Below are 27,290 nucleotides of genomic sequence, written 5' to 3' on the forward strand. Positions count from 1 at the left end.
CCACACTCCCTTGCTTTTTCGGCAGAAAGTCGAGCACACTTAGGTTGTCAGGCAAGAGCTGCTCTTTATTCAGACCTTCGGCATGACGCGTTTCGTTAATACAAACTTCCTCAGATGCCGATAATCACAGCTGATTCTCCCGCCCACCTTTCAAAACAATGAAGCCCTTCTGCGATTGGCTAAGGCATCGCGGTCAAAGTAAAACATGGAGTGACTCGAACTCATCCGTGTAAGTCCGTGTGGAGCAGACACCTATCGTAAGTACTGGCCCCAGTGGGCGGTGTCTGCTCCTTCCCCCTTGCTTGCCCCTTGATGTTATGGTGGGTGGTGTGCAGCTCCCCTGATTCCTCACCTCACCGCTACAGTCCTGAGATGAAACCTATTTGTACCGCCTAAGTAAGCGGCAGCCTCCAACGAAGTCGCAGTCCATCATCGATGGTTTAGGCACAGATTCCAGGTAAGCGGGGTTCCGGCGTTACCAAAAAGTCTTTAGTACACCAAAAGTTGCCACCAAAACCGCCGGAACTCTTTTAAGGTGGGTACTCGTAAGAGTGCTGATGGCCGCACCCAAATATCAAACACCACACTCCCTTGCTTTTTCGGCATATATATAAAATGTAATTGTGGGGGAGACCCCCACACCCCTGAACTTAATGTTAAATGCGTGGTGATCACATACGTTATAAAAGCATTTTCATTCCAAAAACATGCGTGGTTAAAAATGTGTGGTAAAGGTACAATGGGGTAAAAGCCACATTGTAAAGACTGTCCCCCTTTCAGGACCATTGACCATTTTGTGAATTCAAGTTTACATTAATGGTCTTGACATTTTACACCACAATCACTGGTTGAATGAATTTTGCGCTAATCAGATCATAAGTGTGGGACCACATTACGGGGCATATTTATAAAAAATCATGCAGTGCAGAAAGTCATCGTGTTGCGCTGTGCAGTGTGATAGAGAGGGGAAAGAAATACGCCTTACTTAACCTTGTAAGGCACATTCCTATCTTTTCCTTGCAGAGACACACAATCTTCTGCCTAGTGTTAATGCAGGCACCCTTGCTCCATGCAGGATTGTTTTGGTGCAAGAAGAGGCACCGTCCTGCACAAAAGAAATCCTGAGAGGCATTTCTCTCTTTCTATGTCTGCTGCAGAATACATCACACATAGAAAGAGGAAGTATAGAGGAGAAATACAAATATTTTTCCTCGTTACGCCTTACCTTGGGGGGCGTAGAATTGTGACGTATTCCCAGGTCCACCAGTAATGGAAGATCTGGGAATAAGCCAAAACACATGCGTGGATGTGTGGGGACACCCAAGCTCAACCCATGGACCGCCTTCCCAGGGCAGAGTAACTGTGTGGCACAAGAGCAACACAGCTTTAATAAATATACCCCTCAATACAGGAATACCACTTTTCCCAGATTTTTGGTCAAGGGCCAAGCCCTCTCGGTTGAGCCTCATAAAGGAAGGACAAGACAAGCAAGCCAAGTCATATGACATCAAATACATTGCTTACTGATACCATTCTTTACTCCAACTCCAGTGCTAGGCCCTCGTGTTCCTATCTTCCTCCCTGCATGTTACCTTAGGGAGTGTGCTGTCCATGATTGGTGTTATCGGGAGGAGGATGAGCCTTTCTTAATAACAGAGGTGGAGTTAAAAAAGAAAGCAATAATAAATATGCTTTTTCCTCGAATTCAAAGAGAAAAATTCACTTTTTGTGTGGGGGCTACAACATAACCTGTCTCTGAGGTGGGAATACACCTCACAGTGCAAAGAGCTTGGATTGGCAAAAATGAGAATTAACATTAACTCAGTTAGTTAGTTACATCAGATATAAGATAGGAGCATACACATACCTGGTGATGTCAAAGCCAAGAAATGATGAGAGAGGGCTGTAATCTGGGAAGCCCAAACACTGTGCGATGTCGTTCCTGGGGTAGTAGAGAAAAAAAGCAAAGCACATCTCTTGAGTGGTGCCAAGACCCCCCTGGAGGAAAACACAAGCAGACAACATTAGTTAGGCAGGTGCCACTTGGGTTATGTGACTTCTACCTGTGACACAAAAAGGAAACATACAGGCTAGAAAGTGGCAGGCAGTGGCCACAGACATCAGTGCTGCTTGTAATGTGCCTGCCCTTTTTTTCACTTTGTCTCATAACTGGACCTCTCTGATGGGATTCCAGTCTTTTGTCACCCAAAACTAACAGGTCAAATAATGAAGTGGAAAGATATTTTTAGTGTGATGTTCCCTTACTACAAGCAGCTTTAAAACAGTCCAAAGTATTTCCAAAACACCTATGGCTCTCGCAGTAGCTTTACTAAGTCAGTTCCTATTTGTGCGTGTAGGTGACCACCCCCAAACAGCATCTGCTGCTGCCACAAGTGCAGAGAAGCAAATATATTTAGGATGATGGGGGTCTCAATTGTCTTTGATCCATAAGGTCACATTAGTTCTGTGAGTCGTCTCACTACTTCTTTGTTCGTTCATCTCTTAATTTTCTTTTAAAACAGCCAGCTAGACACAGCCAATGCATTTAGGTCACTGAAATTCTTCAGAGCCACAAGAGACATGATTCTATACAAAACATGAATACACATTCCTTTACAATAATTATCAAAAAATACACATGTACATACAAAAAGTATGCATCCAATCACATTTTAGGTCCATTTAGGACACATGTAATAATGAGAATTGGAACACCAAGCACACAAATTCAATCAACACTCTAACAATATTTATGATCAATAACCTTGTCCTTCATTAAAGTGAAGGACTCTGCTTTGATAAATTGATTTTCAAACTAGAGTTACTAACAGTATCATAGCACAACTATTTTTATACATTGGATGAACAGCAAAGTGGAAAGACTATCTTCACAAACCGAGATTCATATCCTTTAGGATGCAGCTAAGCACAATAAACCATATGTGCACTTTATTGTTCCAATAGATTGAGCCCATAATCAGGTCACATTAGTCACCTTTTGCAACACCTGTGATAGATTTTATTTAAGTTAAAGCAATTGGTAGATCAGTCAGTCAGAAGCTTTGGTGATGCTGAGACCTTTCATTGTTTCTTTAAGGTCTCAACAAATGAGTATGGAGCACTGTACTCCAGTCTCGTATTGGAGTAGATCCCTGCTGGAAAATCCCTGGATTTAGAAGTATAGGTATTGGTTCAGTGAGCTACAAATGAAATACTCATTAATGCATCTTCTTTTAAATCATCCTCTCTTTGAAAGCGAGAGGAAAAGGGTCCTGTGTCCTGTATTAAGGAACCATGGTATCAGAGCATGAAAGGATGCACAAGTCACCTTGGGCCAAATTTATGGCCCTTTTTGCAACATGTTTGTACCAGGAAATGTGGTACATAAGCGACAAAAAAAACGGTAAATGAGGTTTATGAACCCATGCAAAGTTACTTTGCGTGACCCAGTGTAGCTCAATAAATTTGGAGTAAAGCAACACAGTGCTAATCGATGTGTTGACTTATTCTGCCCTAGGAAGGTGTTCCATGGGCGTTGCTTGGATGTTTCTATGCAGCTCTCATGGATTTGGATGCATTCCCAGATTTACCAGAATTGGTAAACCTTGGAATGCACCAAAAAGATGCACCTTTCTGTCTTGCTTCACATTTCCAGATAATACAGAATACCACTCTCCCACACGGAGGTTAAAACACGATAAAGCAATAAACATAACAAAACACCGCCTAGAGAGGGATTTCACTTTATATAATAAAGCACATCAAATAATATGGCTTGGGGGGTTTTATTTATGCAAAACCCTCTAACAGAAAGGCTTTCCCAGATGTCAAATGAACAACATTCAAATGCATATATATATAAAAAATTCGGGTAGATAAAAGGGATTTTTTTTTAAATATCTGCAGAGACGAAGTTTTCATGGTAGCAATGAGAACAGGATTAAGGGGATTTTAGAAAGGATTCCTTTGGTGGAGCTAATCAGGAGTAAGTCCAGGATTGGGAAGATCTATAAAAATGTAATCCAATCTCTCCTGGATGATTTGGAAGTTCAAAATGGGAAATGGGAAAGCAGGCTAGGTAACGATGCAGTATATAAAGAGGATTCACTGGAGCTGGCAAATCAGGTTTTATTAACAGTGGGCTTTAGAAGTTAACATTATATGTCAATCTTTGGCTTATATTATACTCCAGCAAAAATAGCTAAGTGGGGTAAAGGAGGGAGAGGAAGAAAATATAACAGATGTGATCCAGTTGCTGCTGACACTCTACATATGTTCTTTACGTGCCCAAAACTGGATATTTTTCATCAGGAATTAGAGGCTTTTTTAAATAGAGTCCTAGGCTTTCCAGTTTTTATCACTCCAACTTTATTTATTTTGGGGCTATTAGATAGCATTGAAGTAATTAAAAGAAAGAAATCAGAGATAGGGTTCCTGTTCATTGCTGTGGCCATTGCCAGCTCTTGCATAACCTCTCGATGGATAAGCCCAGATCCTCCCACCTTTTCTTAATGGAGATCTAGGATACTGGCTATACACAATATAGAATCTTCGATATACATGTTAAAAGGTAAAAGGAAAATGGAGTTTGGGCAGAAACTATAGGCCTCAATTAGTAATTTGATGAAGTAATAAGTCTGTAATTTTCAATTTATTTATTGCACAGGCAAGTCATCTTTGTTGTATGGTAAAATGCAATTCATGGGATAATTTGAGCTGCTATATAGATGTTTTTCTTTGCATATTTATGAAGGAATGTTAATATTTTATTTGTGTTCTGTTCATATATTTGAGACGGTCATTTTTTATTATGTATGAAGTTAATGTCATGACATGTATTTATGACTTTTTGCGGCAATAAATAATAATAAATAAATAAAAATAAAAAATAAATATATATATATATATATATATATATATATATATATATATATATATATATATATATATATATATATATATATATATATATATGCAAGCAATAATAAGACACTTGGCAAATGCAACTGTTAAGTGCATAGATAATAATAATAAAATAATTATGTTGGACATCCTGCAAGAAATCACAAATATATATACACTAAATACTTCAGATGATTACCTTGGATGTGCACACAGACTCTCACACATCACAGAGTCAAACTCAAGGAAAACACCTCAGATGATTATAGCCACTGGAAACTGTAGGTGCACACAGACAGTCACGCATCCCGATGAGTGTTATAGCCCCTGGAAACTGAATATCCACACAAACAGCCACACATCACAATGGCAACAATCAAAAATCAAAAACTTCACCTGGTGCAAACTTCATTCTTGCCCACTCCAGACTGGGGGATTCACAGCCGGGGTCAAGAGACTCAGCAACCAGATGCCTGCACTGACGATGCGTCCACCGTTCAGGCTCAAACAATCCCGGTCTCTAAGTCAACAAGCCTCAGCTTAATAGTCTCAAAACACACTAGAAAGTTCAGAGGAAACTTACTGGAGTTGGCCACTTTCCATGCAAGCATTCCAAGGCAAAGGAGGTCTCATGTTCCTTCTGCGTTTTCATGTGTCCCAGCCTTTATCTTAACGAAGCTTATGAAAGTCTTCGGCGGTACATTCAACAATCTCCAAAATCACAGAAAAGAAAGCAAACTTCTACGTGAATAACCTAAACAACTTGAGTAATCTGGGGGCCTGCCTGTGTGTGCAAAAAGCTCAAGCAAGACAGAGTCAGAATTCAAGATGACATGAGGGCATTGTTTGAAATGGGGGTCTCTAGTTTGCAATGGCTGGCCACTGTCCAAGTAGGCACCCTTCTTCATGAGTCAGAGTAAGAGGGCTACACCCTTTGATAACCCCTGCTCAACCCTGTGGTAACGTACCACGAGCAGCTAGGCTTATCTCAGAGGCAGTGTGTGAAGCATTTATGGCCATACACAGTAACACAGTGAAGAAAACTACAAAGGGACACCACACAAGTAGTTATAAAAAATAAAAACCAGGCCAATAACGATCAAAAGCCACAATACTGTAAAATAGGATTACGCTTGAAATGCAGCAAAAATAGTTCAAAGTGTGCAAAGAGGAGTTCAGTTCAAAGCAGTGGTCTCTGCGACCCTTTTACTTACAAAGTACCTGGATTTCGTAGCAAAATAACCAAAATGTCGCAAAGAAGCTGTAGTGATGATTTTCTGCACGCGCGGCCGGAGATGCGATGAATCATTGCCGCGAGGGAGGAGACGATGCGCCAATCTGCTGATGCGTGCAGAGACAAGGCGACAAACTTCTGCACGCTAGGCTGTTGATGCGATGACGCCTTACCACGAGGGAGGAGAAGAAGCGACTATCCTGCTGCGTGTGCAATCAGGTTGCGATGCGAAGAAATGGCGCTCCGCCAGGGAGCGACGATCCTGATGCGATGAAAATGGCGGACGCCTGGCGTTCGCACTGCGATGTCGTGATGTGATGATCTTGATGCGATGATCTCTTGGAGTTAGCAAGCACTTGGAAGCCCGCAAACGTGTGATGCGATAAACTTTGGTTGGGAGCACTCAGCGGCAGCAGCGTGATGATTTTCCGCCGTGCTTTCAGCTGCGGCAGCTCGCAAACGGGCGTTAGCGATGATTTCAGCACTCTCTTCTCTGTAGTAGAACTAGAGGCCCTGGAACTCACAGGAGCCTCACCTGCAGATAGAAATCAGGAGGCTGGTGGTGAAGTCTGATGTGCCTGAGACTTCAGCAGGAGGCTAGCTCTCTCCTAGCCCTTGGGTGATTGCTTTAGCAAGATGAATAAAAGTTCTCTCAAAGTCCTTTTCCATCTTCTTCCAAGTCCAATGGTAACCACTGCAGGCCAATCCAAGAAACAGCACACAAGCACAAGGATAGTCACCTCGTGCAGATTCCTTCAGTTACACGGACAGAGGTTCATCTTGATGTCCAGGAGCAATATAAATTGTAGGGGTTTCAGCACAGATACTTATACCCCAACAGTCTTTGTTCTCAAAAGCTACAAGTCACTGAACCCAGCCAGAACCAGTTCTGCTCCGTCCTGGAGCACTTTGTTTACCAGGCTGCATCCTTCATTTCAGAAAGAGGGGGTCTGCCATCAGACGCACAGTAGGAGGTGGAGCCAGCTTTCACCTTGCCAGGCACAGCCCTATTCAAGTCAAGGAGCTATCCCTCCCTATACTCCAATGCAGATCTCTCTATTCAACCCAGGTCTGGCTCAGCCTGCCCTGTCCCTCCAAAACCAGACAGCCAATACACATAACAGCAGAGCACACTGAAAGGCTTAGGCAAGAAAATACCTACTCTCTAAAAGTGGTATTTTCAAACACAAAATATAAAAATAAACTTCACTAAAAGATGTATTTTAATATTCGGAGCTCAGGCATACTAAATTTGTTTTTCTACCATGTTCCTTGGGTCAGTTAGGACTATAGAATGTAATAGTCAACCTGCCCATTCTGGCCTATGGAGAACAGGTAGCCTTACAGTAGTGAAAAACCAAATTGGGTATAATTCACTACCAGGACATGCTACACACACCGAGGCATGTCCTACCTTACACATACAATGCACCCTACCATAGGGGTGACTCACATGATGCCAAGGGAAGGTTCAGGGGCTGGGAAGTGGGTGCACTTCACAGCCAAGATGGCAGTTCTGGACTGCACACAGACTCTACAGTGGCAGGTCTGAGACACACTTTACAAGCTGCTTCTGTGGGTGGCGCAAACCAGCGCTGTAGGCTCACCAGCAGCATTTGGTTTACCAGCCCTGGGCACACACAGGCCACGCAACTAGGGACTAACAGGCAAACCAAATAAGCCAATCATGGATATACCAATTCACATGTCATATTTACACAGGGAGCATTCAAGCTGTGGCACTGAATGGCAGTGGCACAGCGCCCAGAGTATCTAATACCAGCAAAAACAGAGGAGACAACTGCGAAAAATGGAAGGGAGACCCACGCCAATGGTGCCAGGTCTAACACGTGTCCCCTCCAGCTGAAATGTGGGGAGAACTACCCACCCCCTTGGGAGTTCTCATCACAAAGGCGGAAAAATCTGGGCAGCCCATCAGCATTGGCGTGTTCTGTACCAGGGCGGTGTTCCACCGTGAAGTCCATACCCTGTAAGGAAATGGACCACCTCAACAACTTGGGATTCTCACCCCTCATCTGCATCAGCCATCTGGGGGGCCTGTGGTTTGTCTGAACCCAGAAGTGAGTCCCAAACAGGTATGGTCTCAGCTTCTTCAGTGCCCAGACCACAGCAAATGCCTCACGCTCAATTGCACTCCACCTCTGTTCCCATGGAAGTAACCTCCTTCTGATGAAGGCTACAGGTTGGTCTAGTCCCTTCTCATTTATCTGTGACAGAACGGCCCCCACCCCATGCTCTGAAGTGTCTGCCTGGACAATAAATTCCTTAGCAAAATTGGGCGCCTGGAGTACGGTTGCTCTACACATGGCAGTCTTAAGGGCATCAAAAGCTTTCTGTCAGGTGTCAGTTCAGTTCACAATCTTTGGTTGCTTCTTGGAAGTAAGCTCAGTCAAGGGTGCAACAATGTTGCCATATCCCTTGACAGACCTCCTGTAGTAACCTGTGAGTCCTAAGAAGGCCCTCACCTGGGTCTGGGTCCTTGGGGGCTCCGAAGCCAGGATGGTTTCAATCTTGGGCTGTAGGGGTGCCACCTGGCCACTCCCAACCTAGTGTCCCAAGTACACCACAGAACCCTGCCCAATCTGGCACTTATTGGCCCTGATTGTGAGGCCTGCTTTGCGCAGCGCCATCAACACTTCCCAGAGGTGGCGCAAGTGGTCCTCCCAGGAGGAACTAAACACTGCAATGTCATCCAGGTAGGCGGCACTGAAATCCTCCAGCCCAACCAACACCTGGTTGACCAACCTCTGAAAGGTGGCAGGGGCATTCTTCATCCCAAAGGGCATCACACAGAACTGGTAGTGCCCATCTGGTGTGGAGAAAGCTGACCTCTCCTTTGCCCCATCAGTTAAGCCGATCTGCCCGTACCCAGACGTTAGATCAAACGTGCTCAGTTACCGGGCACCCCCTAACCGATCTATGAGCTCATCAGCTCTGGGGATGGGGTGCGCGTCGGTCTTCGTGACTGAATTAAGACCTCGGTAGTCCACACAGAACCTGATTTCAGGGGTGACACCAGGCGCTGCATCTTTTGGTACCAAGACCACGGGGTTGGACCAAGGGCTGCCCGAGGACTCAATCATCCCTAGGGCAAACATTTTGGAGACCTCCTCCTTAATGTAGGCCCTGACCCTGTCAGTCACTCTGTAAGCCTTGTGCTTGACAGGAGGACTGTCCCCGGTGTCTTCCTCATGGACACACCAAACAGTGGCACCAGGCACCAGAGAAAACAACTCAGAAAATTGCCCCAACAGCTGGTGACAATCTCTCTGCTGCTCAGGGGTCAGTGTGGTGGAGAGGACCACACCCTACACTGACCCATCCTTCTCTCCTGCACACTGGAGGTCAGGAAGAGGCTCACTCTCCTCCTACATCCAGAAGCATGCCCACTTCAGACCTCTCAAAGTGGGACTTCAGGCGGTTCACATGTAGGACCTGCAAGGGGTTCCTGGGGACTGAAAGTCCACCAAGTCGGTAACTGGACTTTTTCGCTCCACCACCTCAAATGGACCGGTCCACTTATCTTGGAATGCACGAGGCTCCACTGGGGCCAGTACCCAAACCTTCTGACCAGGTTAAAACTCGACCAGAGTGGCATTCTGTGTGTGCCAACATTTCATTTACTCCTGGCTGGCTTCCAGATTTGCCTAAGCAACTTTTCTGAAACGCCGAGTCTGGTTACTGAAGGCCAACATGTAGCTAAATACATCTTGGGGAGGTTTCCTGGGCAATTGCTCCCAGCCTTCCTTGACCAGACTCAGAGGCCCTCTTACCGGATGGCCATAGATCAGTTCAAAGGGACTGAACCCTAAGGACTTCTGTGGCACCTCACAGTAGGCAAACAATAGGCATGGTAAGAGGACGTCCCGCTTACGCCTCATGGGTTCTTCTAGGCCCATAATCATGCCCTTCAAGGTCCGGTTGAACTTTTCAACCAGACCATTACCTTGGGGGTGGTATGGAGTGGTGGACTTATAAGTTACCCCACACTCCTTCCACAGAGACTTCATATACTGGGAGATGAGGTTGGTCCCCCTGTCAGACACCACCTCTCTGGGGAACCCCACACAGGAGAAAATCCCAATCAGTGCATGTCCCACCACATGGGCCGTCACTGTCCTCTGCGGGATGGCTTCATGGTACCGGGTGGCATGGTCCACCAAGACCAGGATGAACCTGTTGCCCATGGCTGTCTTGGGGTCCAGAGGACCCACAATGTCAATGCCCACTCACTCGAATGGGGTACTATTAACTGGAAAGGGCTGGAGTGGGGCCTTGATCTTCCCCCCACTCTTCCCACTTGCCAGGCAAGTCTCACATGTTCTGCAATGAGTGTCTGAGCACTTGCACATCTGGGGCCAATAAAAGTGGGTGGCCAGCCTCTCAAAGTTCTTGGTCTGCCCCAGATGTCCCGCCAATGGAATGGCATGAGCCAACTCCAGTAGGAAGGCTCTGAAGCACTCGGGTACCACCAGCACACGGGCTGACCCCGGCTCAGCAGCCTTAGGCTCGCTATACAGGAGACTGTTCTCCCAATAAATCAGATATGAACCAGACATGTCACCTGCTGCCTGGGCTGCAGCCTGTTGCCACATACCCTCAAGAGAAGGGCAAACTCTTTGCTGCTCACAAAATTCCTCCCTGGTGGGCCCCCCTTCCTGCTGCCAATGGGTCAGCTCAGGCATGTCCCGCAGTTCGGTGATCTGCTCGCCAGTAGGCCCCAGGGCATCCCCCTCAGGGTCTGCTCCCTCCTGGGCCGTGGGAACCAAGGGGGCCAGCTTCCTGCGCCCCCTGCCCCTTCTCTCTAAGGCAGGGACCTGGGCCGTACTCTCAGTCTCCATGTTCTCCCCAACACCCTCCTTGGCTGCCATGGACTGAGTAGTAGCACACGCCCACTCAGGCAGACCCAACATTTCTAAGTGAGATCTCCTCTCCACCGTAGCCCACGGAGAGTTCTCTAAATCATTGTCCAGCAGCCAGTCTACAGGCATGGCAGGCCTCACAGCCACCTGAAGAGTTCCTGAGACCCCCCCCCACTCAAAGGGAACCTGAGCCACCTCACATTGGCTCTCTGAGTTGTCTGCGGACACTACTGGGTAGAAGGCATGGGGGACAATCTGCTCTTTGGACACCAACCGGGAGCTGACAGCAGTTACACTGGCTCCTGTGTCTCTTAGAGCCTCCACTCTATGGTCATTGATGGTCACCCACTGCCTGTACTTTTTAGTGTTATCAGGCAGTGTAGGCTTAGGGACCATCTCAAAGTCTCCTAATGAGACATGGGTCAACTCTATGGGATCCCACCCACCTTGGGCACCCATCTCCTCCCCTCCCAGGGCTACACTAGCAAGCTGACGGGGTGGTGCACGGGGTGGTGAATTAGTATCCCTCTAAGGACACTGGGGATCAAAGTATCTGTGGCCCACTTGACCACACTTAAAGCAAGCAAGGGCCCCCCTCTGAACAGGTCTACCTGTCAGGGGCACTGGCTTCTTCTTTTGGGGAGGCTGGGACACCACTGCTCGGCTTCCTTGGGGATTACTTTGGGGCCCTCTTTGGAACTCCCTCGGTTTACCCCTGTCCCCCCCACTTCTCTGCTGGGGACCCTGCCCACCTTTGGCGAAGTCTCCCACTGGACCCTTACGAACCCGGGTGCTCACCCAGCGGTCCCCCTCCTCAGCAAGCTTCCTAGGGTTAGTCAGCTTGCAATAAATCAGGTGCTGGCGTAGCTCAGGAAAACAGTTACTAGACAAATCCTCCCATGCAATCAAATCATAAAGTTGCTCAAAGGTTTCTACTTTGCTACATTTTACGCAGCGTTCTATTGCTCTGCAAAAAAAGACACATATTCAACCCAAGTGGTACCCTCTAGCTTCTTGCAGGTCCTAAACCTCTGCCTATACATCTCAGGGGTCAAACCATAGCGGGTCATCAAAGCTTCCTTCATGTGGGCATAAACCATCCTACTTTCTGGGGGCAGGTCCAACAAGGTATCCCTCCCCTCACTCACAAAGCGTCCCCACAACCCCGCTCCCAAATCCTTCTCAGGGACCCGGTGGGACACCATGACTAATTCATAGGCTGCAAACCATTGCCCAATATCTTCAGTTTTGTGGAAATCCTTAATAACCTCCTTGGGTATATACACTCTACTCTCAGTATGCACTACAGGTATGCTGCCACCAGAGGGGGAGATCGCTACACTCTTTGCTTTAATCTCCAACTCCCTCAATATTCTCTCATGCTCAAGTTTCATTTTCATAAACTCAAATTCTAACTTCTTGTTCTCTAGGTCCCTCTGACCATCCATTTTAAGCTTAGCCATCTCCATATTATGCTGCCTATCTCTCTCCCTGTCTTCCATCTCTTCTGGGGACAGACCCCTTGTGGACATGCTAGTGCTCGGGCTGGAAATTGCTTTATCTCCCACCAAATCTACTACTTCACCCTGCTGCTCTCCTGCATTCTCTCCCCCCTCCACAGGCTCTCCCATTCTTAGGGGCATCCCTGTCTTCTAGCCAGGCCTTCAGCGCCTTGTAATACTCCTCCCTTCTAGTGAGACCTGTGATACGGACTGTGAATTGCTTGCAGAAATATTTGAGCTGCTTGGTAGTGTAGGTTTCTAATTTCTCTTCTTCCCAGGAGAGATCCTCTGAGGCATTGGATCTGGGCTTGCCCATTGTAGCAATAACTGACGATATTAATCAAAAATACAATCAAAAAACCCTCAAAAACGTATGGGGTTGTGTTATGGTCTGCACTCACTAGTAGTCTACACTATAATTACTGTATGCGATCGTAAATGCAAGTCCAGATCCCACCGCTGCCACCAATGTTAGAAATGGGGGTCTCTAGTTGACAATGGTTGGCCACTGTCCAAGTAGGGACGCTTCTTCCTAAGTCAGAGTAAGAGGGCTACACCATTTGATAACTCCTGCTCAACCCTGTGGTAAGGTAAGGAAGATGGTGGTCCCCAGGGCAGTGTGGGAGGCAGGAGCCACTCCACACTACTTCTTAAAAAAAGCCCAGGGTAGGTGGTGGTCCCGGGGGCTTGGGAGGCCCCCACTCATTAATTAATAAAGCCCCAGTGAGGTGGCGTTCCCCTGGGCAGCGTGGGGGGACAGTAACCCCCCACGATATTTGTTTTAAAAAGCCCTGGGGAAGTGGCACTCCCCGGAGCAGCATGAGGGGCCACGTGCCCCCTGCATTTGGTGATTAAAGCCCCGGGGAGGTGGTGATCCCAGGGATTGCGGGGCTCTCTCGGGCTACCGCATCTATTTACATTATTGGCCTCAGGACCTGGCCCACCCGAGGGCTTACATCTTCAGCAGGATTTGTGGACCCTATGCCACTCCCACCACACATTTTAAAAAATATGCTTTTTTGGGCCCTCAGGCTCCCTGTGGGACCCCCTGAGCAGGCCTAGGAGGTCAGGGTGTTTCTACCCTGCCCCCTTTTCTTATTTTATTTTATTTTTTTACCTTTTTCCTTGTGACTTTGTTCAACCGAGTCACATGATGGCTGCCAACACTTCCTGGTTTGAAGTGTTGGCAGCCAATCAGATTTCAAGGCACAAGATCGAGAGGGTTCGGGGATCCTTTGCGTCCATATATAGATATCTGTAAATATATAATTTTCTCAAAAACTACTAATGGGATTCATACCATTTAACAAAAAGAGTGCCCTTTTGCCAAATTTGGTGTAATTTTGTTGAGCAGTTCGTGCTGTAGCTACGTCAACACTTTCCTATGGAAATTAAGTTAGAGAAAATGCGTTTTGGGGACCCCCTTTTTTTTCGGCCCCTCTTGGCGAATCACCCCAAAACTTTTAAGACAGCAGCTGTCCTGAGCACCCAATTAGTTTTGAACATTTCTCAAAGATTCATCAAACGGTGCCAAAGATATTGGCAATAGAAAAAACGCTTTTCCTATGGAAACTAGGTCTTAACTATAACTACCTACTGGTAACCATCAGTAGGTGTATAAATTCAGCAGTTATATTTGGCTGAGCTAATTAGAACTTGCACCCCTGCAATACACTGCTTATGGCTTCACATATTACCTATGACATGGTCAGTAACATCACTGATGACATCTCAAATGACATCACTGATGATATCATCCAGTGCCTGTGAGTGTTTTTTTTTTTTTAACAGTTTATGAGTGTTAAATATATATACCAAAATGTATTGATATATCAGTGGGTGTATGACTGCCTGTATGAATGATTCAATCGATGCATGACTGACTGTATAGTTAAGCGATTAGCTGTCTCAATGAATGTATGGGTGAGTGACTGGGTCTGTGAATGTCTGTATCAGTTGGTGTCTAAGTGGCTCTATGGGTTTGTGAGTGGGTACGTGAGTGGCTGTATAGGTGATTCATTGGTTGTCTGAGAACCTGTATGGTTGTCTGAGTGTCTGTGTGGATGGGTGAGGGGTGCGTGACTGCCTGTATTGGTGAGTGAGTGAATGAATCTGTGGCTGTATGGGTTAGGGAGTACCTGTGTGAGGGGCTGTATTGGTGAGTGAGTGTGTGTATGTGTGGCTGTGTGGGTGAGTGAGTGGTTGTGTCATTGGTATATGGGTGAGTAACTGGGTATGTGAAAGGCAATATAGGTGAGCAATGGGGTATATGAGTGACTATATTGGTGAGTGAGTAAATGTGAGAGTGGTCGTATGGGGGATGTGTGCTTGTGTCACTGACTATATTGGTGAGTGAATATGTGTTAGTATCTATATGAGTAAGTGAGTAGATGTGTGTGTAAATATATGTGTGAGTACAGCTATGTGTGGGGTTGGCCACCCCAGAAAATAGGAGGAGCCAGCCCTGGGATGTGATGGTCCCCAGTGCCATCTTTGGCTCCAGGAGGTGAGCCACGATGGCCCCTCAAATGTGTATTTTAGCCCGGGGAGGTGGTAGTCCCTGGGGTTGTGGGTCCACAACAGACCCCCTCCATAACATTATTTGAGCCCAGAGGAGGTGGTGGTCCCTGGTATAGTGGGAGGGCAGAGCCCCCCAGCATTTCTATGTTAATTGCCATGGGAGGTGATGGCCCCCGAGGCTGAGGTGGGCCTTGTGGGCACTCCACATTTCTATGTTAATTACCCCAGGGTGGTGACAGTCCCTGGGGCCCCTATGCTTGTATAATTTATTGCCACTGGGAGGTAGCAGTTCTCAGGGCTTTTTTCCACGATTTTGGAAATCCATAGCAAACCTGTGGTAAAAATTAAAAACAAAATGCTTTTGTTTGCATGGTGGGTTCCCAGAAGTACCCCAAGACCATGGTTCTGGGGTCAGGCCATACCTACACTGCCCCCTATTCTTTATTTTCACTTTTTTGGGGGACTTTGTGAAGCTGAGTCTCAAGATGGATGACATCACTTCCTGGTTGAGGTGTTGGCATCCAATGAGAGATGTGCATTTGTAAGGCTTCGCAGTCAGAGATATCACTAACATTTACTTCTTACATTTCGTAAAAACTACTGAATGGATTTGCACCAAATAGTAAAAAGCACAATCTGTGTAACAACATCTAACTTTCTGTAAAATTTGGTGTAATTCCCTCCAATGGTTCAGGCTGTAGGTTCGACTAGGCATCCTATGGGAATTAAAATGGGAAAACACTTTTTTTTTTAGCCCCCGCGTCACGGATCATCCCAAAACTTCCCATGCACAACAAGACCTATTATGACACTTTTTTGGAAAGGTTTGTGAAGATTCGTCAACCGGCGCCAAATATATAAGCAAGTCAAAATATGGAAATTAGGTCCTAACTACCTACTGGCACACGCCAGTAGGTATAATACATATATTATATATAATGAAGTAGAGAACTTTGTGTAGTTCCCAAGTTTAGGTGGAAAGCAGCTCCTGTACAGAGCACCATCCAACACCATTGACACTCCGAATCACCTCACCTCAAATGTCTGTTTTCCTAGCAAAGTGTTTAAGTATAGGATTAGCACAGTGCCATCCATGATGGGCTAGAAAAGGACAAAGTATTTTGCCATTTGTACAGCAAAGTCATTTAAGCATAGGATTACCACAGAGCTTTCTAAGCCCAGCTGCAAAATGACAGGAACCTTTTACCACTCCAGACACACTATTATTTATTTGGATTGGTGAAATACTATCCAAGCAAACCTGGGATTAATAAAAGCAACCCCTGACTCATGTTTCAATATCATTATAGCTCTTCAGAAGGTTTAGCTTTTTCCAGACACAAGGGAACACCTAGTATAAGTTAAAACAACATCTTTTCATACTTACAGTGTCACATAAATTATGTAAAAAGAATAATACATGCATTATGTATTTACTTATACACTTTTTTAGGTGAATTATAATTATTTTGGTGATGTGTTATATTATATTTTCATTAAACATGTATCTATATTATTGACTGTTTATTTTAATGATTTGTGCAATCAAAGTAGTTTTTGAACATTTATTAATTATAATGGAATTATTTGGCAATATTGTTGCAGGTTATATTGTGTGAGGTGCCAATTTTAACAAATCAGTGGCCATTTTATTCAAGTACCCGAGGGCACAATTGGCATTTGTACCCACTTTGTGCACCCCCGGGGCACTTTATTTATTTATTATTATTATTTATTTCATTTCTAAAGCGCTACAGCTACCCAACAAAGGGCTTCCCGGCGCTGATGATTCCGTGCATTGAGAGAATCAGGATTTTTAGATGTTAAACAGCCAGGTTTTTAAGGCTTTCCTGAATTTCAGGTGATTCGTTTCCTGCCTAAGAATCAGTGGAAGAGTATTCCAGAGGGAGGGTCCCAGGTATGAAAAAGATTTGCCGCCCATTCTCGCCAGCCTGATTTTAGGGATCACAAATTGGTTGGCTGTAGCTGAACGAAGGGTGCGGGATGGACGATAGGGCTGAATAAGGTTTTGAAGATATTTGGGTGCCTTGTTGATTGAGATCCTATGCATAAGACATAAGGATTTAAATTTTACCCGATTCTCGATTTTCAGCCAGTGCAATTCGCGGATATACTTGGTAGTAGGTGTGGAGATGGGAATTTTCCACAGCAATCTTGCGGCGGCATTTTGCACTGTCTGTAGTCGTCGGGTTATGGCCTTGTTGGCCCCTAGATAAAGCACGTTGGCGTAATCGAGCCTGGAGGTTATCAAAGCATTGATGACCGATTTTTGGGTGTTTTTGGGTAACATCCAACAGATTTTTTTCAGCCACTTTAGAATCGCAAAACAAGTGGATGATGTCTTAGTAGCTTGCTGGTTAAGACTTAATGATTCATCAATGATGACTCCGAGATTGCGTGCTGATTTGACTGGGACCGGGGGTGTGCCCATCACATCAGGCCAGTGCTGGGGTCCCCAGAGTTCTTTGTTTTTGCCCAAAACAAGTAACTCTGTTTTCTCGCCATTAAGTTTGAGAAAATGTTTTCTCATCCAGTCTGCGATGTTAGTGAGGCCGATTTTTAATGACGAGATGTTATTTGGATCCGAAGATGATAGAGAGAAAATAAGCTGGGAATCATCAGCATACGAGAACATGAGTAGGCCAGACTCTTCTATCATTTTGGCCAATGGACTCATGTAAACATTGAAAAGCAGTGGGCTCAATATAGAACCCTGCGGCACTCCATGTTTAAGGGTCATAGTGTCAGAGCATGCTGATTGGGAGAAAACCTGGAAGGTGCGTTGTTCTAGCAGTGATTTAATCCAGTTGCAGGCGGCGCCCCTGATACCGGTGGCGTGGAGGGTTTGCTCAAGTACAGCATGTGACACAGTATCAAATGCTGCACTGAGATCCAGTAACAGCAAGGCAACCGTTTCTCCGCGGTCCAACAGTAGACGGATATTCTCAGTTACGCCCAACAGAGTCGTTTCCGTAGAGAATCCTGTGCGGAATCCTGACTGATGAAGAGGTAGAAGATCATGGGTGGTAATGAAATCAGTGAGGACTCTGTGAACATGTTTTTCCAATATCTTTGCAAAGGTAGGTAGCAAAGAGATAGGCCTAAAGTTGGATGGCAAGTTGGGGTCAGTTCCAGCTTTTTTCAGTAGAGGGTGGATCATTGCATGTTTCCATTCCTTTGGAACGATTTCTTCCTGTAGCGATTTATTAAGAAGGTTGGTAATAGTCCCTAGGGTTTTATCATTTAATTTTTTCAGGAAAGAACACGGTAATGGATCGTTTGGTGAGCCAGATTTGATGGAATTCAAAAGTTTTCGAACCAAGTCTAAATCAAGCAACGGTCATTTATCTAAAATGGCTGGTGGTGTTACATCAAGTGGGGATATATAGGAGGACATCTCTGTTTTCATGGGAGTGATGGGGACTGAAGTGTTGATTTCAGGGCCAATATTAATAGAAGGAAGGGTTGCTCTGGACTCGGCAATTTCCTTTGTAATTTGTTCTATACCCTGATAAATTTTGTCGACTTTTTCTACAAAAAAAGTTGCAAGGGCATCACATTGTAATTTGTTTAAATCTGGGGGAGATTGTAATGTAAGGGAACCAGCTAGTTCTCTTACAGTTTTAAAAAGTGTTTTGGACTGACATAGGGCTTCAGTGATTTTTGTGCAGGCATGTTCAGCTTTGGTTTTGGCATAGAGCCTCTGATAATTTGAGAGTTTATGTTTATAGGCCAATTTGGACTCAGGGCAATAGGATTTCCTCCAATGACGTTCTGCAGTTTTGCATATACTTTTTTCATGTTTCAAAGTCTCAGTGAACCATGGAGCAGGGGGACGGTGGGAATTTTGTTTTAATATAGTTTTAGGCAAAGTGGAGTCGATGGCTTCTAGGAGCCAAGTTTGGACTGATGTAGAAAACTCTTGTACTGTTGATTTTGTACAAGGGAGATGGCCCTCGAGAAAGAAGTTAAGTTTTTCTAGATCGAGTTTTTTCCATTTCCTGATTAATTGTATAGGAATTGGTGTTCTCATCCCATTATAGTTTTTTACAAGAAAGGAAAATTTAATCAGGAAGTGGTCAGACCAAGGCACAGGAATGGCCGTGGGGTTCGATATGTCGTTTAGGTTGGAGAGGATAGGATCCAGCAAATGACCGGCTCTATGTGTAGGGCCAGAGTTCTTTAAGGTCAGGTTGAGGGATGCAAGATCCGTTTTGAAATCATTCACTATTGGGCAATCATCTTTCTCCAAGTGTAAATTCATGTCTCCTAGAATAGTAAAGTTAGCCATTTTCATAATTAGGGGTCCAAGAAGTTCTACAAGATGAGATATCCATTTCGAGGCAGATCCCGGTGGCCTATAAATGAGTGCTCCCGAGAAAGTAAAGTTCGGTGTGAGTGAAAGTTTATAAATTGCGCCTTCACAGCCCTCACATGGGAGTTTAGTAAATTCGCAATTATAGCGTTTTTTAAAAATGATTGCTATTCCTCCTCCTGGTGGTTTTTCTCGATCAAATCTAACAATTGCATAGGTTTCAGGGAGTGCCATAGCTAAGTCTGGTCCAGAGCTGTCTTGAAGCCATGTTTCAGTTAAAAAAACAGCATCTGGAACCTCGTCCAAGAGTAAATTGAAGACTTCAGTTCTATGCTTAGGTAGTGAGCGACAATTAATGCTAAGAAATAGAAACTGTTCTGAAGGCATCTTGTTATTGTTTATAGGGTTTCTAACCTGTAAGGCTTTAATTTGTACATGGTTGGTGGATAAATGACAGCATTGGCATGTAGTTTTCTGTGAATAAGGATCTATTGTCCTGCAAGCAGGATGTCGAGAGGGTCGAAGGGCTAGTAAACATTCCGAAGAGTAATTTAGGCGTAAGTGGCTGATCATGTCACTTTGTGCCTCAGTTATAGGGGGGCATGTAACTAAATCCTTGATACCTGAATGGAGAGGTGCCATGGTGCGTGGCGCGTCCGAGGCACGGACGGGCGCAGACGGGCTGACTCTGGCGTGACTCCGGCGCTGGCGAGGCGCGTCCACTGCACGCGTCCGCTAACGCGGAGGATATCCGTATCCTTTTGTAGTAAAGGCTAGAGCGCTCAACCAGCTCCGCCTCCCACAAAGATGTCTGCCGTGAGGGAGCGCTACTGCCCTTCTGCTCGGTAAAACAGCCCTAAAATCGGCTATTACTGGCGGCAAGTGCGCGGGGAGTAATTAGCAGGGGTGGGGTAAGTGCTAGAGTAATTCCAAAGTGATTTACGCAATTTGTGATTTTATAAAAATATCGGCGTCTAAAATATGCAGCTCGTGTTGTAATGCAAAGCGTTTGTAGTCAGCAACAATTGCACACACAGCGAAAGTCATACAATGAGCACAACAGTTAAAATTCTACCTCCCGGCTCAAGCCTCAGGAGGGGTCCAAGATTATAGCAGGTAGCACCAGTGTCAGCGCATAGAATCTCGCGACTGAAGTCACTGGCCTCCTTTTGTAGTAAAGGCTAGAGCGCTCAACCAGCTCCGCCTCCCACAAAGATGTCTGCCGTGAGGGAGCGCTACTGCCCTTCTGCCCGGTAAAACAGCCCTAAAATCGGCTATTACTGGCGGCAAGTGCGCGGGGAGTAATTAGCAGGGGTGGGGTAAGTGCTAGAGTAATTCCAAAGTGATTTACGCAATTTGTGATTTTATAAAAATATCGGCGTCTAAAATATGCAGCTCGTGTTGTAATGCAAAGCGTTTGTAGTCAGCGACAATTGCACACACAGCGAAAGTCATACAATGAGCACAACAGTTAAAATTCTACCTCCCGGCTCAAGCCTCAGGAGGGGTCCAAGATTATAGCAGGTAGCACCAGTGTCAGCGCATAGAATCTCGCGACTGAAGTCACTGGCCTCCTTTTGTAGTAAAGGCTAGAGCGCTCAACCAGCTCCGCCTCCCACAAAGATGTCTGCCGTGAGGGAGCGCTACTGCCCTTCTGCTCGGTAAAACAGCCCTAAAATCGGCTATTACTGGCGGCAAGTGCGCGGGGAGTAATTAGCAGGGGTGGGGTAAGTGCTAGAGTAATTCCAAAGTGATTTACGCAATTTGTGATTTTATAAAAATATCGGCGTCTAAAATATGCAGCTCGTGTTGTAATGCAAAGCGTTTGTAGTCAGCGACAATTGCACACACAGCGAAAGTCATACAATGAGCACAACAGTTAAAATTCTACCTCCCGGCTCAAGCCTCAGGAGGGGTCCAAGATTATAGCAGGTAGCACCAGTGTCAGCGCATAGAATCTCGCGACTGAAGTCACTGGCCTCCTTTTGTAGTAAAGGCTAGAGCGCTCAACCAGCTCCGCCTCCCACAAAGATGTCTGCCGTGAGGGAGCGCTACTGCCCTTCTGCTCGGTAAAACAGCCCTAAAATCAGCTATTACTGGCGGCAAGTGCGCGGGGAGTAATTAGCAGGGGTGGGGTAAGTGCTAGAGTAATTCCAAAGTGATTTACGCACTTTGGTATTACATAAGGGGCCGCAAATGCTTCCATGGCCGCTTACAATATATCAATAGCGTCGGCTTACATAAAGCACCAGGGGTATCATCAGAGGGTGTTCCCTCATTTGCATGGGGGTATGGCCCCATGCAAATGAGGGAATCCCTTTGCCTATGCACCCGTGCCTTATCATGGACATGGGCCCTGAGGCAAGGAAGCTGCCAGGAGGCACACTGTTAATGTGCACCCTGAGGGCATCCCTCTGGAGAGAGGAAAAGGGCCCCATGGACCCCCCAGTCACTGACTGCACCTGCCTACATGGTGATCTCTATTTTCCCTTCAATGTTAGGACGGGTTGCTGCCTGCGGAGTAAAACACAGAGTGGCTCCAAAGCAGCCGCTCTGTTTTTCACAGGAATGCGCTGCCCCCAGGGATGCATGAGTTTGAGGCTGCCTTGGGGGCAGCGCATTCACAAATATGCGGCGCATTTTCCTGGATTGCGCCGGGCTTACCTTTTAAATAAGGAAAATGCACTGTATGTATAATACGGGCCTATGTGTTTATTGAAAGGAAATAATAATTTTCCTTCAGATATCTGTCTTTTTAATATATGTAAAAATTTATATTTTTAACATAGATATTTGTGGTTTTAATAGTTAAGTGCAGGAAGGTGATATTTTTGTTAATTATATTTTTTTTCAGTATTTTTGTATATCTAGGTTTTGTGCATTGATATTGTGCCAGTGATACATTACAAGCTCTATGCGCACAGATGCACCTTAATACAACCCTAAGAATATGTTTCTTACATTCTTGGCCTACCTATCAATGAAGCATCAGATCGATGCCATTCTATAACAGCCACACAATATACATGCTAAACCAATCAACATAAAGCTCCCATGCACATTTAAAATTCCTACCCTTAAATACCAAAGGTATTAACCATCTTGAAAAGTGATGCACAATCCAAGACTAGAGGATTTGTTCTAGACTTGCAGGACATTAATGAAAAGTAAGCAGGTGTACAGCCTTGCATGCTCTCCAGCCTCGAAAAAAGAAAAATAGATTATTGGTACTACTCTAGAACTTGGTCTGACAATCCTAATGGTAGAAAAGGACAACAAAAGTGGATGACCACTTGCTAGACTGCAGAAAAAATTGCATCTATGTCAATGCTCTGAAAAAATACGGCGGATGGCTGACAACCCATAGTTTTGGAAAAATTGAAATAAAACATTATCTGAGCTCCCACAAGGGATAGGTGTCATTATGGGGACAGATTTCAATTCACAATGGGCCAGAATTTCCCTCTGCAAATGTATACTCAATAACTTATACAAAATAAATCAACCTCTACATGTCCCTGGACCTTTAGGTCTTTAGTGGCTGTATAACGCCCCACACAAAAGACTTCACTTTCTACTCTGTACCACACCACTCCTTTATTCACTACCTGCTATTACACTGTCCATATTGCTCTCAGAACATGCATCTGTTGACCATCCCAAAAAGGGTCAAACGACAATGAGAATGAATGATTTTCATGCACAACATCCCTCCTCCACAGAACTAATTAAAAACACCTATGAAAAAGGCAAACAACATCTAAAGAGATTAACTTCTCTCTAGTACAAGTTCAACAAAATTGTAAGCTCAAAGCATATCTAATTATCACTAACAACAAAGTTCTCAAATACTATGGATGCCAGAGAGCATGTAAATCACATATCTGAAATTCAATAAGCCTAAAGTGAAAATCTAGGCCATCAGAGATGAACTCGAATTGGTCCATACCACTGACAGGAATATAATGTTGGTGTTTCAAAAATTCCATAGCTTCTAGTGAACTTTGAAAGGTGAACTCATCAAACCCCCTAAAAACACTTTTTGGGTGCATCAAAGAATGCACCCTCCTTCCACCAAACTGCCATGAACAGAGTCCACCAGCGGAGTCACCTGGGCCTTCAACTAGAGCCACCGATGTAGGGGACCATGGCAGCGGTTGCCTGGAGGTAATTTATGCTCATAGGAAACAAATAGTGTAGTGGGGTGCATTCACTGATAGCTCCTTAAGCATGGTGGACGACTTGAGACATGGTGCGATGCACCCGACATGGATGCAGTGGGCAGCCAGTGGTCCCTTCATGCTCACTATTTCAGCATACCAGCTAGTAGGCCCCTCCTTTGAAGCATCATCCCGTGGCTGGAGAAGATGTCTTTAGCTGACCCAACCATCGTAGTCTCCACCTGCTTCTGACAGCAGGAGTCTACAGGGCCCAGTGGAGCTGAAAATCAGAAGCTGATCACTTAGCACCACCTGGAGCTCTACTCAGCCCCAAGCAGGTGGGGCCTCAGCACCCTTCACACATCAGAGAGCCCCTGTACCTTCCATAACCAATGCAGCTGCTTCGAGGGAGCTGTCTTGGCTGGCTCTGGGTTAGGGTTGGACAGGTCTGGTTGGGCTACCAGATACCGAGCGTGGCGCCAGCAGTCATGTGCACTGTTCCAGAGGCCTCCACAGTGTCCCAAATGTATGCTGTACCGCTGGGCGGAGGCCAGAACTCTGTAGTTACCGCTAGGGTCCCAGGCTGGCTACTGGTGCCACGCAGCAGGAAAGACTTGACCCATTTCAATGCAAAGCCCTGAGACTGTGACCCTGTGGACTCTGGGGTCTTACTAAGTGCTTGTTCTAGGGGCCCAGTTGACCTCCTCCAGGGCGCCTCGGACAACTGATCATGAATGTGCTGAGTGCAGGGCCACTGAGAGCTGAGTCACAGGCACTGTGCTTGATGGCCGTGGCAAGGGAGAAGAACAACTGCTTCCTTAATGACATGCTTACTCGCACAGGGGGCCCACAGACAGTAGACAGTAGACTACACCCCTGGGGCTCAGTAGTGTACAAACCACAGAGCAGACAGATACATTGGGAGCATTCTTTGCGTCCCTCTTCTCCTCATTGTGGGAGGTGAGATGAGAGCTGGAAAATATGGGTTATAGGGCCTTTACATTGGTAGACATTTCAACCACACAAGCTTGAGGTCCTCCGGCTTCATGACCTGCAGACAGCCCTCAATCCAGCTCAGAAGACTTGGAGAACCTCTCCTGCCATAGCAACATCTGAGGGGTTACATCGGGAGCAGAATGCTTGGATATTGTGGGGAACATCCAATATCTTAACCCCTTCCCTGCTCATGACGGAACCGTTCCGTCATGAGCCACGGTTGCCGTGTGCTCATGACGGAACGGTTCCGTCATGACAATCCTGTCGGCGGCCGCTCCGCCTGCGCGGCGCTGTTTCCCCGCCTGTGCGGGGCGACAACGCAAATGGGCGGAGTCATGACGGAACCGTTCCGTCATGAGCACAGCTCAACTGTGGCTCATGACGGAGCGGCTCCGTCATGAGCACAGGCCCGCCGCGCTGCCCCCCTGCCCCCCCCAGCGCTGCAGCGGAATGTCCGCAGCAGCGAAGGGGTTAAGTCAGCTGGACTGCACGCACAGGGTGGGCCCAGCAAGCAGCAAAGGTGCAAAGTCACTGGACATTCCCACCTGTGTACATGGCTTCCAACTCAAGGAACGCATCATATGGGCCATGCAGGGCACCCACCTTGTTCTCTCAAGGGGATGCAAGTTAGCGTTATATCAGGACCTTGCAGACCTTTCAGCCTCACTCTACAGAAATGTAGGACCTTCCGCCCGATCATTGAGTTCCTCAGAGGTAACGACATAGAATATAACTGGGGCCACCCATTCTGGATCAACTTGTGATGTGAGGACAAACTCCATCAAATAAGGACCTTGGAAGAGACTCAGCAACTCCTGTACCGCTCCAACAAGGCAACTAAGGCCTCACCTAAGACTGCCTAGGCTTTCTATGGTGTCTGAGTCCAGTAATGGTGCCAGATCATGAAACTGTCCCTGGGCATCCACCTGGACCCCGACTGCGGTTCAGGAACAGCAAGTGGTGCTCGATAGACTCACCGTGGGACCCACCCCTGCTAGGGTGACTTAACCTGGCCAAAAGACTTGCAGGATGTGATCCTATCCAGCCCTGAGAGGCCCCTTATCCTCCACTAGGCAGTGTCGGCGGGAATGATGAACCTAGTTCTTGGTGTCCTTTCCAGAATAGAGAGAATCGCCCAACACTAGTTCCGGACCCCTAATTGCTTGTCCCTGGCCTCCTGGACTTCGATGTTGGTATATTGTTCCTGTGTCTTTTAGCAGAGGGGGAATGATATTGTACTCCAGTTTGCTATATGCCCTCTGGACTCAAAATATCCACTGGACTATTGGTTTGTTGTTACGTTTATGTTTTTGTTGGGGTTTTACACCTGAACCACACTCACTCCACTTGCCAGCACTCTCAGTATTCTCAGCAAACTCATCATGGACACAGCCCTTAGTACTTGCACCACCTCATATGCACATTACCCCCCTATAGATCTTGTGTCTTTGCACACACACCCATAACTTAACACATCCTGAATTAAAGAGTATCTCCTTCAATTTCTGAGGTCTCAACAATCCCGTCAAATTCCTGAGTCAACACTTCTCCTCCTGGTCCACTAAAACAAGGGAGAGTGGCTATTCTGTTTTTCCAACTTTAGGGAGGAAGGTAGCTGAAATACGAGCATACTACATACACATATGCAGTCACACCCTTACCATTGCATCCATATATGCCCTGAACAACAACCACAAGCCAATTCTGGTCCGGGCATATCGGAGACACTAATCTCCCCCTGTACAGCTTGGCCTTTATAGGAGGTGGGATCACTGACATAATGTTGATCACACAAATATTGTGTCAAAAATAGGGGTGGGCAGAAAACTTAGCTCCGCCAGCAGAGCAGATAAAGCAAGCCACCCCCGCTCCCCGGCCCGGTTCCTGCTTTTGAAAGCGGCCGGGGAGAGCCTCCCCAGGCCCCGGTGGACCCCCGTCCCCAGCGCCCGGACCCTCGGCTGGCTTGCAGGACGGGGGACTCCCACACCCCGGGGCCTGCCGGACAGAGCTTGAGCCCCGGCCCGATCCCAGCTTCCGAACCCTAGCCGGGCTGGGTAGAGCCTCCCCAGGCCCCGGTGGACCCCCTTCCCCAGCAACCAGACCCTCGGCTGGCTTGCAGGATGGGGGGTCCCGCACCCCGGGGCCTGCTGGACAGAGCACGAGCCCCGTGCCCGGTCCTACCTTCCAAACCCTAGCCAGGCTAGGGAGAGCCCCCCGGGCCCCAGTGGACCCCCATCCTTAGCGCCCAGACCCTCAGCTGGCTTGCAGGATGAAGGGCTTCCACACCTAGGGAACGAGTACGAGCCCTGGGCCTGGTCCCAGCTTCCGAACCCTAGCCAGGCCAGGTAGAGCCTCCCCGGGCCCCGGTGGAGCCCTGTCCCTAGTGCCCGGACCCTCAGCTGGCTTGCAGGATGGGGGGCTCCCGCACCCTGAGATGGAGCATGAGCACCGAACCCAGTCACCGCTTCTAAACCCTAGTCAGGCTGGGGAGAGCCTCCCCGGGCCCTGGTGGAATCCCGTCCCCAGAGCCTGGGCCCTCGGCTAGCTTGCAGGATGGGGGCTCCTGCAGCCTGGGACCCTGGGACGGAGTACAAGCCCCGGGCCTAGTCTCAGCTTATGAACCCTAGCCAGGCTGGGGAGAGCCTCCCCGGGCCCCGGTGGACCCCCACCCCCAGCACTCGGACCCTCAGCTGGCTTGCAGGATGGGAGGCTCCTGCACCCTGGTATGGAGCACGAGCCCCGGGCCCAGCTTCCGAA

General features: G+C 46.8%; 1 protein-coding gene across 1 annotated transcript in view; it reads right to left on the minus strand.

The window, feature by feature from the left end:
* The window catches only part of LOC146813096 (putative DBH-like monooxygenase protein 2), a 334,342-nt gene that overhangs the window by 69,971 nt on the left and 237,081 nt on the right, over window positions 1–27,290 (minus strand). The window contains exon 11 of the mRNA XM_085620074.1: window positions 1,868–1,998. Coding sequence (XP_085476200.1) covers window positions 1,868–1,998 — 131 coding nt within the window. The remainder of the gene's footprint in view (window positions 1–1,867; window positions 1,999–27,290) is intronic.

Source organism: Triturus cristatus, chromosome 7 (assembly GCF_964204655.1).
Source record: "Triturus cristatus chromosome 7, aTriCri1.1, whole genome shotgun sequence".
Classification (NCBI taxonomy): Eukaryota; Metazoa; Chordata; class Amphibia; order Caudata; family Salamandridae; genus Triturus; species Triturus cristatus.